Genomic DNA, 19,493 nt, shown 5'->3' with positions numbered 1-19,493 from the left:
AAAAGGAGGACGATGGACTGAGAAAGATTTGGAACTTAGTCCTGTGAGTAATGTGCCACACACACTATAACTACTACTGTGAATGGGTGTACATACAGTAAGTGTCTGTCATCCACCAGAATGAACTCTTACACTCGAATGTCCTTTGATGTTCTTTATACAAGACCACAACCGGATTATTGCTGAGAACAGACCTCGCAACATGCAGTAAGAACAATGAGCAATATCTTATTATTTCTCAGTAATGATAATAAAGTAGTGGACGCGCACGTTATGCAACGAGATGCCAACGTCTGGCTCTTCACGAACTTCCACGCACCTTGCGGTTGAAGTTGGAACCATGTGACCCTGCTCAGCGTGGACAGTTAGGATGGTATTTTCATTAAAAAAAAAAAAGTTAATTTGTTTTTTATGTAAGTTTTAATGGTTTTCTTTGTATAAGTTGCTGTGTTATCAATGATCTGTGTCATGGGGATCTGTTAGATAGAAACACAAAGGGTAAGCAGTGGCTAAGAACATTAGGCAGGAGCATTTGGTGGAAGTAGTTATTAGGTACATTAGTTAGGAGCCTCTGCAAACACTGCGCTAGAGTTGCCCTCTGCCAGTGGGCCTGTGAAGGGTGTGGCACTAAAGGCTAATAAGCGGCTCTGGGGTTCACTAGTTCTGAAGACTCATGCCGTGGCCACACCCCCTTGAGGGAGTTCCAGCTGGGAACTCAGACGTCAGAGATATAGATAGATTAAGTGTGATATTAATATGGAAACATGATCGCACGTGTTACTGTTCTAGTTTAGATGTTTCTTCTACTTTAGTTTCCCCGTTACGTTTCTGGTTACAGTAGATGCGTATGATAATTATTCTGGTTACAGTAGATGCGTATGATTATTCTAGTTTCAGTAGATGCGTATGATAATTATTCTGGTTACAGTAGATGCGTATGATGATTATTCTGGTTACAGTAGATGCGTATGATGATTATTCTGGTTACAGTAGATTCGTATGATAATTATTCTGGTTACAGTAGATGCGTATGATGATTATTCTGGTTACTGTAGATGCGTATGATTATTATTCTGGTTACAGTAGATGCGTATGATGATCATTCTGGTTACATGGTGTTGCCTTCGTTTATTCATGCGTAAGTGTTTGTAATCTGGTTACATGGTTTGGTCTGTTAGTATATTTTGAGCACAGCAGTACAACCTTTGATACGACAGTACGACCCTTGAGCACGGCGATACGAACCTTGAGCACGGCGATACGCCTCTTAATGCGACAGTACAACCCTTGACCACGACGATAACACCCTTGACCACGACGGCGCGACCCTTGAGCACGACAGTAATACCCTTGACTACGACGATACGACCCTTGATAACGACGATACGACCCTTGAGCACGACGAGACGACCCTTGAGCACGGCGGTACGACCCTTGACCACGACAGTGTGACCCTTGACCACGACAATACGACTCTTGAGCACGGCGGTACACCCCTTAAGCACGACAGTACGACCCTTGAGCACGACGATACGACCCTTGAACACGACTGTACGACCCTTGACCACGACGATACGACCATCGAGCGCGGCAGTAACACCCTTGACCACGACAGTAACACCCTTGAACAAGATAGTACGACCCTTGATCACGACGGTTCGACCCTTGAGCACAACGATACGACCCTTGAGCACGACGGTACGACCCTTGAGCACGACAGTACGACCCTTGAGCACGACGATACGACCCTTGAGCACGACGGTACGCCTTTTGAACATGACGATACAACCTTCAAGCATGTTAGCTTGGCGTGGTTGAGTTCATTCGCCTGGCCATCGTATGAAGCCAAGAGTGGCAGCGTCGTGCATGCTCAAGGGACTGGGCCACTCCTACGACCATTCTGGTCAGACTTACGCACCTTCTGAGGTCTGCAGTGTACAGTGAGTACCCTAGACGTGCAACGGTTCTCAAAACCCTTACGTGAGTACTGATGGATTTTAAAAGCGAATTATTGGGAAAGCAGCATCAGAAATCCACCATATTGAAGAAAACTTTTTCTTCTTAGACTTGAAATGTTAAAAAAAAAGAAAATCACAATTCCTCAGATAATAACAGTTTCTTACTTCTATAATACAACTTATAATTCCCTTATCATAAGACCATACACTCAAATATAATCATTGGGATAAACATCCATTTGCATAGCCATGAGATCCCTCGAGATGGTAACCAGGTAAGGACAAATCCTGATTCTTGTGAGTGCCACAGAAGGACACATCCCCGCCCAGGAAATTCATCAGTCAAAATCTCAATAAGTACTTCTCTCTCTCTCTCTCTCTCTCTCTCTCTCTCTCTCTCTCTCTCTCTCTCTCTCTCTCTCTCTCTCTCTCTCTCTCCATGAGACCCTGAACTTTAACCTAATCTACCAAAAACTGGCTAGACGTATCAAGATAACGCGTCTTGTGTTTGCACTAACCATGGCAAGTCTTCTGGCCTGCTCTGCCGTGGCTGCCCCGACCATGTAGAGGGCGCGCGCCTTGTAGAACAGCGACTGGTAAAGTTCGTAGAGGACGGAACCTCGAAGTCGGCTGATGCCTGTAGGAGAGGGAGAAAGAAGCAGAGATGTTAGAGGTGAGGTGAGAGAGTCGTCGTGTGATGGTTTTGAGGGATAGTACACTGTTTTACATTCCATTAACACAAGAACAGAGTATATATATATATATATATATATATATATATATATATATATATATATATATATATATATATATATATATATATATATAATTATATACACACACACATAACTAGCTTTACCGGAATTTGCAGTCGCCAGATATACACGTAGAAAGACCAGAGAGAGAGAGAGAGAGAGAGAGTGTGTGTGTGTGTGTGTGCAACACTGCGAACCTCGGTTCCTGGTCAGAAATAAAGCCTAGCTCGTCGCACAAACCTCCTTGCTGCTGCTCCTCCTCCTCCTCCTCCGCACAACCTAAACTCGAGGTAGCACCAGAAGTGAGCCTAACGTTATGTGTCACCTCTCGCTCGTAATGGTTATCATCATTATTCTCCACTGCCTCCGGTCATGATCAGTCTTTGCTTCTTCTGGCAAACCGTATCGTACATCAGGAAGTAATAAGATCTAAGGACTTAAAAAGAGGGATGGCGATCAGGGTAGTCAACGGCTGTATACGAAATGGCGATAAAACTGAATTTACTGAGTATCGTCTGACAACATGACTTATTTTAGAGCGAGGCTGCGAACGAATCTAATGCTCTCATTTTGTTCCTCGCAAGTCTCTTCATTTTCTTTAGGACTAGAGAATTATTTTGTGATCTTTCAAGGTTCTGAGCAAAGACTGAAGATAATGATAACATAATAATAATAATGATAATGATGATAATAATGATAATAATAATAATAATAATGATAATAATAATAATAATAGTATAATAATAATAATAAATAATGATAATAATAATAATATTATTATTATTATTATTATTATTATTATTATTATTATTATTATTATAGCGACAATATTTCGCCGTTTTCTGCGTTAGCGAGGTAGCGTCAGGATACACGCAAAGAAAAGGCCTCTTTCGTTCACATCCATTCTCCTCGCTGTCATGGGTAATGCACCAAGACCACAGCTCCCTATCCGTAATCAGGCCTCACAGACCTTTTCATGGTTTATCCCCGGGTACTTCATGTACAATGACAGCGCGCCGATCCGTGTCGCCGTCCCGTGCACGCCTTTCACGCTCTTGCATGTTTAGGCTCCTACCACTCAAAATCTGTTCCACTTTATTCATCCATCTCCACTTAGGTGTACCCCTCCTCCTTGTCCCCTCCAGATTTGACGTATACATCCTGAACTTCATTCTCTTCATGTGTCTAAATAATTTCTGCACATTCTCTTCAGCTCTCTCAACTACACTTTACTACCACACCTCTTTCTTATCTTGTCACTTACTCAATCAACGCTCCTCACAACAGATGTCATCAAATATTTCATTTCAAACATATCCACCCTCCGTACATTTTCATCTGTAGCCTATGCCTCGCATACATACAACATAACTGGGACTACCATGCCTTCACACACCTATTTTTGCCCTCCCAAGTAACGATCTCTCTTCCGCACATTCGTTAGTGCTCCCAGAACCTTCGCCCCCTCACCCACCCTATGACTCCCGCTTCCAGAGTTCCATTCGCTGCCATGTCCACACACACACACACACACACACACACACACACACACACACACACACATAACATTTCACTTCCTACGCCCTCGGAACACTTCTCATTACCAGGTTAGAACCAAGTCAAAGATTCCTCTAGTAATTTCAAGACACAAATTTTCCGTTCCATCCTAAACTATGCTTCGCCTGCCTGGTAATCCACTACTGTCTAAATCAAATGCAGTGAAGCTGTGCACCGTAGAGGAGAGAACACTCGGGATAATCGCTGGCTTTCCACATTCAGCCCCAACACAGCGACACGAAAATACATCCAATACAGTCTTACCTCAGCAGTCATTGCTTTACAATGGTGCTGGACCCTTGCCATAACTAGTCACCAGCCACAAGTAGAATTGAAAACCTTGCCCCTGCCTCACACCTCGGCAACGTTACAGGCTGTGTCATCGCCACTTGACTAAACATAGGTACAGTTTCGTCAGGAACTCTCGCTTCACATGAGTCCATCCTATCCCTGCTTCTGAGCGCAGCGCAGCTTTGAGGCAGCAGAGGCCCATATATGTAAGGGGTTCTGAGGTAACAGCCGCAAGGACACATATGTTCCGTGTGCAGTAAGCGGCAAAGTGCTTCCCTACAGTATTGGCTTTTGCCCCGCCAGCGCAGCTCGCTCCTGGCATAATCCCAAGTCCTCCGTGTTTACGCTCTTATCAACCACTTACTCCTTCCTTACACCTCACTTACATACACCTCGTCTGTCTTACACTTACACACCTCTCATACACACACACACACACTAGCGCTTCCTTAGCTATCCCTCCCGCAGTCTTTTCAGACGTCCAAACACCCCAACTCTCTCTCTCTCTCTCTCTCTCTCTCTCTCTCTCTCTCTCTCTCTCTCTCTCTCTCTCTCTCTCTCTCTCTGTTTCCAGTTTCCAATCATTGTTTCTCCTGTTCCGTATCTTACTCTGCGACCTGTTCGTTTCTCTCGACGACTTCTTCTTTCTCTTCACATCCCCAGCTTAGTGAAATCCATCCACACAGCCGTCAACACTTCATCATATGTATCATTCTATTCTACCACATCCATTCATAAGGTTCTGGCCTGTTACACTGTTGCAAACAGCTTCTTGTTGATGTCTGTATTCACATGTCATTTCCTCTCTCGTTTTCCTATGCTTTGCTGACCAGCTCCCAGACAGTTGTATACCTAGAGACAGTCTTTATTTCATGGTAGCTGTAATTTGCACCTAATATAGCCTTTATATATATATATGTGTGTGTGTGTGTGTGTGTGTGTGTGTGTGTGTGTTCGCAATTTTCCGCGTGTGCGAGTAACGTCAAAAACAGATGACTAGGCCTTAGGAGAAAAAAATCCTTGCTTTCCTCCTTGCTCTCTTCCTTCTTTAGGAAAGTAATACAGGAGGGGACTATTTCCAAACCCCGCTCCCTTCCCTTGTAGTCGCCTTCTACGACACGGAGGGAATACGTGGGCAGTATTGTTTCTTCCCTATATCTAGGAATGACGTGGGTAGGGAGCTGTGGTATCGGTGCATTACACATGACAGCTAGAGACTGAGTATGAACGAATGTGGCCTTTTTTCTCTTCCTGGCGCTACCTCGCTGAAGCAGGGGATGGCGATGCTGTTTCCTGTGGGGTAGGGTAACGCAAGATGTAGATGAAGGCAAGCAGGTATTGATATGCACACATGTATATGTATGTATATTGGAAAGGGTCACAATTTTGTGCGTGATCAAGATATTCCTATGGGTCCACGGGGAAAATGAAACACGATAAATTCCCAAGTGCACTTTCGTGTAATAATCACATCATCAGGGGAGACACAAGAGAGAGATATAACAGTCAGTTGATATACATCGAAGAGACGAAGCTAGGACGCCATTTGGTAAACATGCGTATAACATATATATATATATATATATATATATATATATATATATATATATATATATATATATATATATATATATATGTATATAAACATATATATATATATATATAAACATTATATATATATATATATATATATATATATATATATATATATATATATATATATATATATATATATTTATATATATAAATACATATATATATAAATATATATATATATATATATTATCCCTGGGGATAGGGGATTAAGAATACTTCCCACGTATTCCCTGTGTGTCGTAGAAGGCGACTAAAAGGGGAGGGAGCGGGGGGCTGGAAATCCTCCCGTCTCGTTTTTTTTTTTTAATTTTCCAAAAGAAGGAACAGAGGGGGCCAGGTGAGGATATTCCAAAAAAGGCCCAGTCCTCTGTTCTTAACGCTACCTCGCCAACGCGGGAAATGGCAAATAGTTTAAAAGAAAGAAAGAAATATATATATATATATATATATATATATATATATATATATATATATATATATATATATATATTATCCCTGGGGATAGGGGAGAAAGAATACTTCCCACGTATTCCCTGCGTGTCGTAGAAGGCGACTAAAAGGAGGGAGCGGGGGGCTGGAAACCCTCCACTTTCGTTTTTGATTTTCCAAAAGAAGGAACAGAGAAGGGTCCAAGTGAGGATTTCCCTTAAAGCTCGGTCCTCTGTTCTTAACGCTACCTCGCTAACGCGGGAGATGGCGAATTGTATGAAAAAAAGATAAATAGGAAATAGAAAATAAAATATAATATATACATACATACATATATATATATATATATATATATATATATATATATATATATATATATATATATATATATATATATATATATGTGTGTGTGTGTGTGTGTGTGAGTGGATGGGTCGTTCTTTGTCTGTTCCCTGGCGTCGTCTCGCTGATACGGGAAACAGCGATCAAGTATTAAATTATATATATATATATATATATATATATATATATATATATATATATATATATATATATATATATATATATATTATACTTGATCGCCGTGTCCCGTGTCGGCGAGGTAGCGCCAAGAACCAGAAGAGTAAAGACCCATTCACTCATACACACATGCATAGTATATTGGAAAGGATCACAATTTTGCGGGTGATCAAGATATTCCTATGAGTCCACGGGGAAAAATGAAACACGATAAGTTCCCAAGTGCACTTTCGTGGAATAATCACATCATCAGGGGAGACACAAGAGAGAGATATAAGTCAGTTGATATACATCGAAGAGACGAAGCTAGGACGCATGTTTACCAAATGGCGTCCTAGCTTCGTCTCTTCGATGTATATCAACTGACTGTTATATTTCTTTCTTGTGTCTCCCCTGATGATGTGATTATTACACGAAAGTGCACTTGGGAACTTATCGTGTTTCATTTTCCCCGTGAACTCATAGGAATGCATAGTATATATATATATATATATATATATATATATATATATATATATATATATATATATATATATATATATATATGTATGTATGGTACCTACTAATGAACCAGCTAAGACGGGAGGATGAATCGTTGGTTTGGCTGTCAGCCGACTGCTTTATCTCTGATTCGAACCTCCGTGGACCCGCGCTTGACTCATGACCAGTGACGCAAACCACTTCGCCACGGGGGCTCATCCATCCGTTTCTTGGCGCCTCTCCATCATTCCAAGCTCACACGCTGAACATGGGGAACACCTGTGCTGTACACCCCAGTCCGTTCCGGTGTCTCCCTGAGCATATCCACCTACCTTTCTTGCCGTATCTCGACTCGCCCGTGATTTCGTCTGCCTCCTCAACCAGTTCTGTCGAAGTGTTTGTCCGACGTCAGTGTTGCCATGTAGCGTCTCTAATACTCCGTAAGTTACTACCTCGTGCATTCATCATGTGGTTATGACGGGCGTCTGCCTTCGTTCTGTGATCCGTCTTCGTCCCTTCACATTAACCCCTCTCATCCTCCTCTGGTATCTTCAACATATATTAGGTCAGTACATTTCTGTCCAGATTCTTTCTTACTGCAGTTACCCCATGTTGCATCTCGTTCTCGTTTTCTTTTTTTTATTAATATTTCCTTCCAGTTCGTCGTTCTTTATACAGTCTCCTCCCTGCTGCCAGAGCGTCCGCTTCCCCTGTATGTCCGTATGAATGCCAGCTGAAAATATCCTCACCCCTGACATCTTCAGTTGCATGATCCTCCTCCTCCTCCTCCTCCTCCTCCTCCTCCTCCTCCTCCTCCCCCCAGGCTTCCACAGCGGGACAGGTCTTCCAGTTCGTCGTATATTGTTCGCCACGTATGACGCCATTTTGAAGAAAATCAAGAGTAGAAAAAATTATGGCCGAAAAGATGAAAGCAGAACATTTACGTTGTTCTCGTGTTTTTTTTTTTTCGAAATTAGGGAACAACTTGACGAGAGAGTTTTTGTCATTCTCAGACATGAACATCATATCCTGACGTCCTCACGTTCGCTCTCGTACATGAGACGTTCGCAGCGTCATGGTGTTAGCCTTGTTCGCAGTGGCTCTTAAGTGACACGGATTTGGTTTCTTCAGCCCCGTAAGTTTGTTCATGTCACAGTCATTACTTCTGCCGTTCTCTGTCAACATCCGACCTTCCACCATCCCACACTAACTACAAGTCCACTCTAATACCCATCTTCTGTGTCTGTGTGTCTCGTATATAGTTCAGGAACGAGTGTACACGACCTCGTAGCCACAATCTGTATATCTAGTAAGTTCGACAGATTCACCTCCACTAGTGCCCAGCAATCCTCGCCTCTAGCGATACCCGACACTGCCTTCATTTCTGTCGTTGTCACTCTTCTGCATTCATTCCCCGCCAGTGGCATCGTTCATGATCGAGTTGAACGCCTCAGACAAGCTAAACCCCCGCCACCACCACCATCACCAGCGACGATCACTTTCCCTTTTTTTCTTTCTTTCTATCAAGTCGAGAGTTGGCGTCTGCCAGCCAGACCCCTCGCCATGCCATATTCTTATCTCGATTCATATGAATCTTCCCCGTGTTAATGAGTCTAAGAGACTCGTTCACTCAAAATTTCCCTCGTACCCTTGACACATAGACTCTCTCTCTCTCTCTCTCTCTCTCTCTCTCTCTCTCTCTCTCTCTCTCTCTCTCTCTCTCTCTCTCTCTCTCTCTCTCTCTCTCTCTCTCAACATCACCCCCAGCCACACCATCCTACTACCGTCCATCCTCTGCCACGTCCACCCACCCACCTCCTCCTTCTTCCCCTTGCACTCACCTCGACTCGAGTATGTTAACCACACCGACATCATGCAACGTTACACAGATTTTTCCCAGAACTGATGTAATGAGTAACCTTGCCCCTTCCTTCACACACCGCACCTGTCTGACGCCCACATTCCCTAATTTCAGAACCTCTTCCCTCCTCCTTCATAGCACTGTATTGTCCCATCCTGTTGCAGTCTCTCACAGGGAGACTACGTCGATGCATCTAGTCTCCTGCCGTGGTTCACCCAGCTTGGAGTGGACTGAGAGGGCGCTGCTCTCGTCGCTCGGGGTCGCACTGACGTGAACACACGAAGGAATTATTTATATACAACGTCAGGTGTTCCATTGCCTCACTTCGCCCGTGGCTTAAACAAGGAGCGCCACGGGAGTGGAACTCGCTTGAATAACCAGACTTGTATATTATTACGTCTGCTAGTGATACATACACCTTCGCTCTCCCTGAAGGAGTGTATCATTTCCCTTCTCCTGCATGGGGCGCAGCCTAGAAATTGCGGAAGCCTAATTAATTGGGTTCTAGGCTTCGTTGATGATACTAGATGATATGAAATTTGCATCGAAACCTTACGATCCATTCTAAGAAGCTTCTGCTGCTTTAAGGATGCTCTGCACGCCGGAGCGTGGTAAGATGGGCTCCTTTGGAGGGCGGAGATGGTCCTGAACGAGGTTGTATACCTGACGATGACACGGCCTTGTGGAAGGTGACATATTTAATTATATATCTATCATCACCACAGAGTCCCGGTGTTACCAAGGGCCTCCTCCTCTTCATATATATTTTTTCCAGGGGCTTGTGCGGCTCTAGGCTGCGCTACGCTAAGTAGCAGGGGCAAGATGGACTTTCTTTTGAAGCAAGAGGTTCTCTGACGAGACTGTACTTGTGCCTCGACACCTGATGGTGATACGCCCTTGCCAAAAGTGACTTTTTCACCCGCGAGGTAACGTCGAGCAAGCGAAGTCTATATATATATATATATATGTATATATATATATATATATATATATATATATATATATATATATATATATATATATATGATATGATAGACAGATATCTATATATAGCAGCTCGCAAAAACATCTAAAAGGAATTCTGACTAAATGCCTGAGGTGTGACGTGGGCAGAGGGGGAGCGAGTGCGAGGGAGGGGAACGTGGGATGGTGGTGTGTGGGAGGGGGGAACGTGGGATGGTGATGTGTGGGAGGGGGGAACGTGGGATGGTGATGTGTGGGAGGGGGGAATGTGGGATGGTGATGTGTGGGAGGGGGGAACGTGGGATGGTGATGTGTGGGAGGGGGGAACATGGGATGGTGATATGTAGGAGGGGGGAACGTGGGATAGTGGTGTGTGAGAGGGAGGGGAACGTGGGATGGTGATGTGTGGGAGGGGGGAACATGGGATGGTGATATGTGGGAGGGGGGAACGTGGGATAGTGGTGTGTGGGAGGGAAACGTGGGATGGTGATGTGTGGGACGGGAAACATGGGATGGTGATGTTTGGGAGGGAGGGGGGAACGTGGGATGTTGGTGTGTGGGAGGGGGGAACGTGGGATGGTGATGTGTAGGAGGAGGGGAACGTGGGATGTTGGTGTGTGGGAGGGGGGAAACGTGGGATGGTGATGTGTGGGAGACGTCAGTAGGAGGTTTCCGCGTCTAATCTTAGCCAACAGTGATGTGCTCCTGGCATGGCAGTGTGTTGTGGGGAGAGGGAGACTGGAAGTGGCATGGGGAGAACTGGGGAGGGCAAGGGGGGGGGGGGGGTATGATAGGCATGGGGAGATTGGAAGGGCTGGAGAGAGCAGGGGAGAGGGAAGAGAATTAGGGAGAGTAGGAATGGACTTAGGCGAGTTTGACAGGGTAAGGGAGAGGGTGGAACAGGGCGGGGGAGAGGAAGGTGGGAGAGGCTGAATCGAGGGAGAGCATGAGAGGGTTACTCCCTGTTGACAGGTGGTTGGAGATGTTGGCAGGTTTTACTGCGTCCAGATGGTTGGTTGAAGGTACTGGCAGGTGTTACTGTCTGTAGGTGGTTGGCTGGCAAGTGTTACTATCCCTAGATAGGCAGCTAGAGATGCTGGCAGGTTTTATTGTCTCTAGATAGGTGACTAGAGATGCTGGCAGGTGTTATTGTCTCTAGATAGGTAACTAGAGATGCTGGCAGGTGTTATTGTCTCTAGATAGGTAGCTAGAGGTGTTGACAGGTGTTACTATCTCGATATAGGTGGTGCAGGTTTTGCAAGCAGGTGATCTTAGCTCCTGTCGTGTCTTATCTCCGGATGACCCAACCTCGCACAGGTGTGTCTGACTTACCAAGCATTGTTTCCCAGTCGGTTCCACAAGCAATAAAGTCCTATCATATCTATGCTTCACGAGGAGGAACCCGTACATTTACGAGCAAAAACTGGGAGGACGAAAAAAAAAAAAGATAGATAGAATAGATAAGGATTATAATTGACCACAGGTCAGTGTTGGTCAGCCGGAGTGGCCGGGCGAACCCCACGTGTATACGTCTTTCTTCATCACTACAGGTGTGGAGACTGGCATTTATGGTGATTTCATCTAGTCTGCCCATACCCACTTCGTGGGTAAAGTAAAACCTGGCGATATAGGGTGTTTATCCCCCCACTTTCCACATACATGATCATCAGGGATCCAGTCTTACTCTAGGGTGGAAATATTCTGTTAGCTCGCGACTCCTCTGGAGATCCCATTGCGACTTTGCCGTAGGTCAACATGGGGTCGTCAGCATCTTGCTCCATGTCTCCTCTCCTTTAGAAAATGAGGATATCTTCTTCTTCTAAATCCTGCGGCTTCTCATTCATCTGTTTTCTCTTAAGACTAATGGTCCTCAGCGTTTGCTCAGAGACACTGGAAGGTACACTGCTCTCTGGTTATGCCTGAGAAGTACATATGGCGTCTCGGTGAAGGTCTGAAAGACTTCAAGTCTCGTGTCTCACAACTTCAGGTCGTGTGATGTGGCTTTTTAGACGTGGTCATTTGATACCGGTACGAATCATCTCTCTAATTCTCTGTATTCAGAACTCCCACAATTTCTTCTTCGTTAAGCTCGTATTTTCGTTATCTAAAGGTGAAGACACATCTCTTAGAGGTGAAGATGATTAGTGGGAAATATATTAATCCAGACGCACCCCCTTCCTGGGGGTCATGAGAGACACATGCACGACATAAAACAGTCGGTGAAAATCCAGAAAAATGTTAGTAATGAGGGAAAAATATGTTTACAGTTGAGGGTCTCACCTGGCACTAGGACGTCAGCCACCTTGAGCACCTGTCGGCACAGCTCCTCCTTGCGGGCCAGGTGGATGGGGTTGAGCTCGTCCAGTTCGTAGCCTTCCTCTGACCCGTACAGGTGTAGGAGCGCGTACTTGACCTGGGGAGGGTGGAGAGAGAACTGGTTACCTGAGCTGGAGGATGAGAGAGGGTCCTTATGTACTGTTCATGCGTGGATAAGAAAGTATGTGTATATAATGTGTGTGTGTGTGTGTGTGTGTGTGTGTGTGTGTGTGTGTGTGTGTGTGTGTGTGTGTGTGTGTGTGTGTGTGTGTGTGTGTACAATTTATCTATGGATAAGCAACAGATGACTGACAGGATTTATCCACCGGGAGTCCAAGTGTCATGACCCATCCACTGGGATGTAACTTGGTTGGGGTCATAGTTTTTGCACCTAAGAGGAGGGGAAGGGGGGGGGGGGTATTACTCTGTGCATGTGCTACCCATCCCCGAGGGATGTGTTGTGACCCATCACCGAGGCATGTGGTGTGACCCATCCCCGAGGGATGTGTTGTGACCCATCACCGAGGCATGTGGTGTGACCCATCACCGAGGGATGTGGTGTGACCCATCACCGAGGCATGTGGTGTGACCCATCACCGAGGGATGTGGTGTGACCCATCACCGAGGCATGTGGTGTGACCCATCACCGAGGGATGTGGTGTGACCCATCACCGAGGGATGTGGTGTGACCCATCACCGAGGGATGTGGTGTGACCCATCACCGAGGGATGTGGTGTGACCCATCACCGAGGCATGTGGTGTGACCCATCACCGAGGCATGTGGTGTGACCCATCACCGAGGGATGTGGTGTGACCCATCACCGAGGCATGTAGTGTGACCCATCACCGAGGCATGTGGTGTGACCCATCACCGAGGGATGTGGTGTGACCCATCACCGAGGGATGTGGTGTGACCCATTACCGAGGGATGTGTTGTAACCCATCACCGAGGGATGTGGTGTGACCCATCACCGAGGGATGTGGTGCGACCCATCACCGAGGGGTTTCGGGTGACCCATCCCCACAGCAGTGCTAATCAACGCTAATGTTCTTACGTTAAGGGAGGGTCATGGCGTTTGATCGTGTTCTCTCCATACAGCCCCCGAGCCGCTGGAGTGGTCAGTGTGACATGATGTACATATGTACCCCACCTGCAGGATAATGTCTCCCGCGAATCATCCACTTCAGATCTTATTTTGCCAAAAGATAGTAGCCCACTGCCAGGCTATGTTCTCCGCTGCAGCCGCTTATCTCTGGCCGTCGCAGCTGCAACCGTATCTTATCTCCGCAGGTGATATCAGTGTGAATGGTCAGTGAGGAGATCGCGTTGTTTGTCACACACACACACACACACACACACACACACACACACACACACACACACAAGTCATCTCGTTTGTATGTGAGTCATTAGTGCTTCCTGGCGTCTTCAACTGTTAGAGCTAAAGTGCAGATCATTTTCAGACATTGCCCATGACGCGGACGCCTGCATGTTGCACAGCATTAGATTGAGGAAATGTATTGATGAGTGTCAATGGGACATCGCAGCCGTCATGTATAAAGAGATATGTGCAAACTTTAAAGTATAGTCTTACTATTATGCAGCGACGGTGTGGCTGACTATCTGTCTGTGTGGATGAAGTTGATAACTCCGGAACGGTATCATGGATTTCCTTTAAACTAGCTAGTCCCATCGATGTTGTGTGGATGCAAGGCGTGGGGTTTAGATGAGAGAAGATAGAGGAGGGTGGTGGATGTGTTGGAAAGAAAATGTTTGAGGACAATATGTGGTGTCGGAGGGGGGTTGAGCAAGTAAATAATGATAGGGCAAGAGAGAGAGAGAGAGAGAGAGAGAGAGAGAGAGAGAGAGAGAGAGAGAGAGAGAGAGAGAGAGAGAGAGAGAGGGGGGGGGGGTAACCACACCAGTGCTGTATACATAACAGTCTGACTATATTCTAAGGTTTGCATAGGATATATTCCTTTACGCATACAATACGTGGACTTTGTCTAATGAAATGAGACATGCAGGTTTCCCATGCGTGATTTCTGAAAATGTACCAAGCTGACAGCTAGAGATGATAGGAATCCAAACAGCAGAGGAACAGTAATAATAAGTCGGATATAGACGAGTTTACTTGTGTTTAACATGCACAAACACGAGGGTATGTTTGAAGAGGGTGTGCACAAGTTCACAAGTTGACAAAGAGGGTATTAATGTCAGAAGCTGAGGGAACAAGGAGAAGAGGAAGACCAAATTGAAGTTGGAAGGATGGAGTGGAACAGATTTTGAGTACTCGGGGTCTGAACATGCAGGAGAGTGAAAGGCGTGCTCGGGACAGAGTGAATTGGAACGCCATACAGGGGTCGACGTGCTGTCAATGGACTGGACCAGGGCAAATGAAGCAGCCACACTATGACTCGCCTACACTTCCTTGGTTCCATTCGCAGGCAAGTACACTTCCAGATATCTAAAACACTTTATTTCCTATATTTTTTCTCCATTAAAATTCACTCGAATCTGCCACCAATGCCGTGTCATCAGTAAACAACAACGGACTCGCTTCTCAGGTCCCCCTTCACCCTCTACAGACTGTATACTCGTCCCTCATACCAAAATCCTTGCAATTTACCTCCCTCACCACACCATCCGTAAACAAATCAAACAGCCATGGTGACATCACACACCTCTAGCAGACCCACCTTCACGTGGAACCAGCCACCCTCCTTGCTCCCTACATGCACACACACATCTTACTCTCTTGATACAAACTCTTCACTGCCTCTAGTAGCTATCCTCCTCTCACACCATGCATTCATAACACCTTCTACAGGGCGTCTTTATCAACCCTACCATATGCATTCTCCAGATCCTTAAATGCTACATATAAATCCTTGTGTTTCACGAAGTATTTCTCACACATTCGTTAATGCAAAGGCCTGATCCACATACCCTCCCCACTCCTGAAACCACGTTGTTCCTCCCGACTCTAATGCTCTGTGCGTACCATCACCCTCTCAGTCACTACTCTCATATAGGTTACCAGTGCTGTGGGCTGAGGACATTTCTTAATACAAATTTCGTTTCTGTGCGTTGTATCTCTACGGATGCCTACTGTATAGCTCTGAGAGAGAGAGAGAGAGAGAGAGAGAGAGAGAGAGAGAGAGAGAGAGAGAGAGAGAGAGAGAGAGAGAGAGAGAGAGAGAGAGACACCACCTTCTTGAGTGTCTCTGGCTGAGAACACTTAAGGGTATGGAGGTAATGAGATCAGGTGTGCCCTAGTGTGTGTGTGTGTGTGTGTGTGTGTGTGTGTGTGTGTCAGATGTGCCAAATATGTGTTTCAGATTTGTCAAAAGGGTCAGATGTATCCAGTGTGTGTCAAGTGTGCCAGATTCATCGAATGTCAATTGTGACAGAGGTATCAGTCGTGCTAAATGTGTCTTGTTATACCAAGTGTGGTCACATGGTGGCGTCCAACACACACACACACACACACACACACACACACACACACACACACACACTCGACTCGAGGCCACAGCCTAGTGTCACTTGTGGGGGTAGGAGGGAGGGAGGGGGCTGCACACCCTCGTTGCCAAGCTAATACGTCATATTCCCTCTTGGGATTTAGGTTAACAAGTTTGCTTGCGTCTGTTGTGTGACGGCCTACGGTTAGATCTCTCTCTCTCTCTCTCTCTCTCTCTCTCTCTCTCTCTCTCTCTCTCTCTCTCTCTCTCTCTCTCTCTCTTTCTCTCGTGGCATCATCATCAAGCATATCAACAAACATGGTCTTTCGTTTTGCACCCAGACCTTGGCAGGGTATAGATCAGAGGACCATATTTTTTTTCTCTTATGGTTCTCTCGATTTCGAGGTAGGAGGGAGTAAAGACCATCGTGAACATGATGGTGAGTTGTAAGAGGATTGGTGTAGGGAAGGGTAAGGTATGGCAGCGTATGAAAACATGTTTGATTAATCCAATTTTTTCTGTATACTCTGTAAGGTTTGTCGTCTGTTTGTGTCAAGCTATCAAGTAGATATACTTCTCTTTATAGTGTTGTCTTGAGTATGTGTTTGGGATCAAACACTGATTGGTCGCTTGATTTAATCTGGTTGGAACGGACTGATTAGAGTTAAGCATGGGAGACATAATGTATGTCATTCATTCTGTATCTGTTTAAGTGAACATGTCATTCGTGGTGCGAGGGAAGGTGAGAGTAAAGAAGCAATATACACGAGTTGAGACTGTCGGTATATCAGTGTGTCAACGTATGAAGAGAGAAGAGTTGGCAGTACTCACATTGAGGAAGGTGGCGTGGTCTGGATGGAAGAGGTGGCTCCACTTCTCCAGGAAGGCCTCGCACTGAGCCACGGTAGGTGAAGACGCCTCCAGCTCCTCTGCTTCCTCCACCACCACCGACGTGATCCTGTCTGGGTAGTCGTCTGTGGTGGGGTGCCTGCAAGATAGGCACTTCCAGTGTGAGGAGGGCGAGAGCGGATCCTGTGGCACAATCCAGGGACCTGGTTCCTCGCCTGCCTCAGCTCCCTGTGGCTGACTGGAAGACTGCCCGGCTGACTGGAACTGGTTAACACGATTGAGGACACCTCCCCGCTTGGCTCCCCTCAAGCCCCGGCTTGACGCTTGCTTCCCCTGCGATGCAGCCTTCTTCTGACTACCTTCCTCGGCTTGTTTTTTGACACAATCGGCACACTTGAGGGCGGACACGTAGGTCTTGAGTTCTGTCGGGTCCTGGCATCGCTTGCAGCCACAGATGAAGTACTTTGAAGCGCGGAGATGTTCTTGCCTAGTTGCCGTGGTAGTGAGGGGGTCGGTGTAGCAGGAGGTGAGGTGGTCGCCGCGCTTGATGGGCACAGCAGCTCTCACCACAAGGTTAAGGTCGGCGTCGAACGTTCGGTGAGTATTGGGTATACAGTTGTGCTCTAGTAAGGCCGCCATACCGTATACTCCCAGGATGCTGGAGTCGGGGAGGCGGATCTCGAACGCGTTGGTGTCTATGATGCCCAGGACCTTCTCTATCGTTGCTGTGTCGAACTGCTCGAGACGTAGTCTGTCGTGGATGATGTCTACTACCGTCTGTTGCGTGATGGCTGCCACCTCCGTGCCCTCTCGCTTCTCGGCGTTGCTTTCCAGCGTCATGATCTTGTTCCATACGCTCGGAGCTTCGTCTCGCAGGTTCAGAATTCTTACGGGCGTGATGCACTCATACATGCTGTTGATCTCGCCGAAGATGGACACCTTAACGGGGACACCTGATTCCTTCACGGCCTTACATTCAGCTTGGTGGTCGTCTGTCCCCTCACACTCCGACCCACACAAGGGGAAGCCACAGTCCCCACATCGATAGTCGCCAGTGACGGGGCGGTAACATCCAAGACAGACAGGCTCCGTCAGCATCTTGGGTCCCATCAGGAGGGGCGGGTCTGACAGGAGCAGTTCCCCGGCGGCCACGTCCCTGGTCGCTACCATAAACCGACCTAGTTCGGGGTTGGCCTGGATGCGCCAGGGGCGGCACTTGGGGCGATGCCTCACCCATCCCGTCAGCTGGTGGTCCCGCGCACAAAAACCCACCTGCCAGCACCCGCCACAGACGATCGTCGCCGCCTTCTTACATTCTGCACAAATCACGTTCTTGGGCTGCTCGCTGGTGGGAGGGGCGCCGTTGGTGCAGGAGAGGGCCGAGGCCTGCAGGGCGATCTGGAGTGGCACCGCCGACGGCACGTCAGAGTGGCTTTCCCCAGGCATCTGTTGGGGAACAATGTCTCAGTAAACCAAACATGAACACTGTAAAGTGTATGGGTGAGGGGGCACACACACACACACACACACACACACACACACACACACACACACACACACACACACAAGAAGATACTACACACACACACTCATCTATGGCCTATATTGTACATAGTGACTCTGGATGTGGTGGCTATAACGACGCTGATGGCCTTAATGACTCGGGCAGTTGTTGATGGGCCTTTGAGAAAGTGATGAACATTTGATTTACGGGGCTTCGTGGTCTAGTGATTAGTGTTAGTGTCCCTGAGTCAGCACGGGCCCGCTCGGGGTCGTCCCCGCTTGTATTTGAATCCTGGGCGTGGCAGTCGGCCCATAGTCAGTCCTAGCTGTTCATCCTCCCCTAGGGGCCGGTTGATAAATGGGAAATACTAGGCTAGGATGTGTGTGTGTGTGTGTGTGTGTGTGTGTGTGTGTGTGTGTGTGTAAAGACATGATACAGAGGTACAAGGTTAGAGAGGGGGCAAAACGAGTGTAAAGTTCTCCTCGTATCATACAAACAGTAATCATACACACAGTAATTACACACACTGGAAGAGCACAAAGGACGCACGTCAACTGAGACTCCTCAATCTAAGTCGGGGTCACCAGTAACATGCTGTAGGGTTCAGTCGTGGGAACAATAGTTCATCTTGATCGATGTGAATGACTGACTGGCCAGAAGGGTTGGAGTCCTACCCGAATGTGTTTACGGAAGAGGCCAAGGTCACGTGGGAAGTAAAGAGTGAGGAAGATGACACCAGCTTAGAAGCGGACCTTGACATACTCTAAAGTGGGTGTGAATACATGGTTGATGAAATGTAACGCTAGTAAATGCATAGTAAAGTGGATGGGGCGCAGCGAAAGAAGGCCTCAGTGTGAATATCATCCAACGGAATGAAGTTGTAAGAATACATGTGTAAGAAGAACCTCGGGAAATTGACATTGTATCTGAAGTGTCGACCAAGCGCCACC

General features: G+C 46.6%; 1 protein-coding gene and 1 long non-coding RNA gene across 2 annotated transcripts in view; one reads left to right on the top strand and one right to left on the bottom strand.

Moving 5' to 3' along the window:
- The window catches only part of LOC139755435 (uncharacterized), an 81,929-nt gene that overhangs the window by 50,871 nt on the left and 11,565 nt on the right, over positions 1–19,493 (top strand). The gene's annotated exons all lie outside the window — the stretch shown is intronic.
- LOC139755433 (uncharacterized) overlaps positions 1–19,493 on the bottom strand; it is a 44,102-nt gene that overhangs the window by 17,078 nt on the left and 7,531 nt on the right. Inside the window, exons 2-4 of the mRNA XM_071673738.1 lie at positions 17,022–18,485; positions 12,690–12,822; positions 2,477–2,595 (exon numbers count right to left, since the gene is read on the bottom strand). Coding sequence (XP_071529839.1) covers positions 2,477–2,595; positions 12,690–12,822; positions 17,022–18,485 — 1,716 coding nt within the window. The remainder of the gene's footprint in view (positions 1–2,476; positions 2,596–12,689; positions 12,823–17,021; positions 18,486–19,493) is intronic.

Source organism: Panulirus ornatus, chromosome 19 (genome assembly GCF_036320965.1).
Source record: "Panulirus ornatus isolate Po-2019 chromosome 19, ASM3632096v1, whole genome shotgun sequence".
Lineage (NCBI taxonomy): Eukaryota > Metazoa > Arthropoda > Malacostraca > Decapoda > Palinuridae > Panulirus > Panulirus ornatus.
The sequence above is the reverse complement of the archived record's forward strand: the minus strand, read 5'-3'. Positions and strand labels throughout refer to the sequence as shown.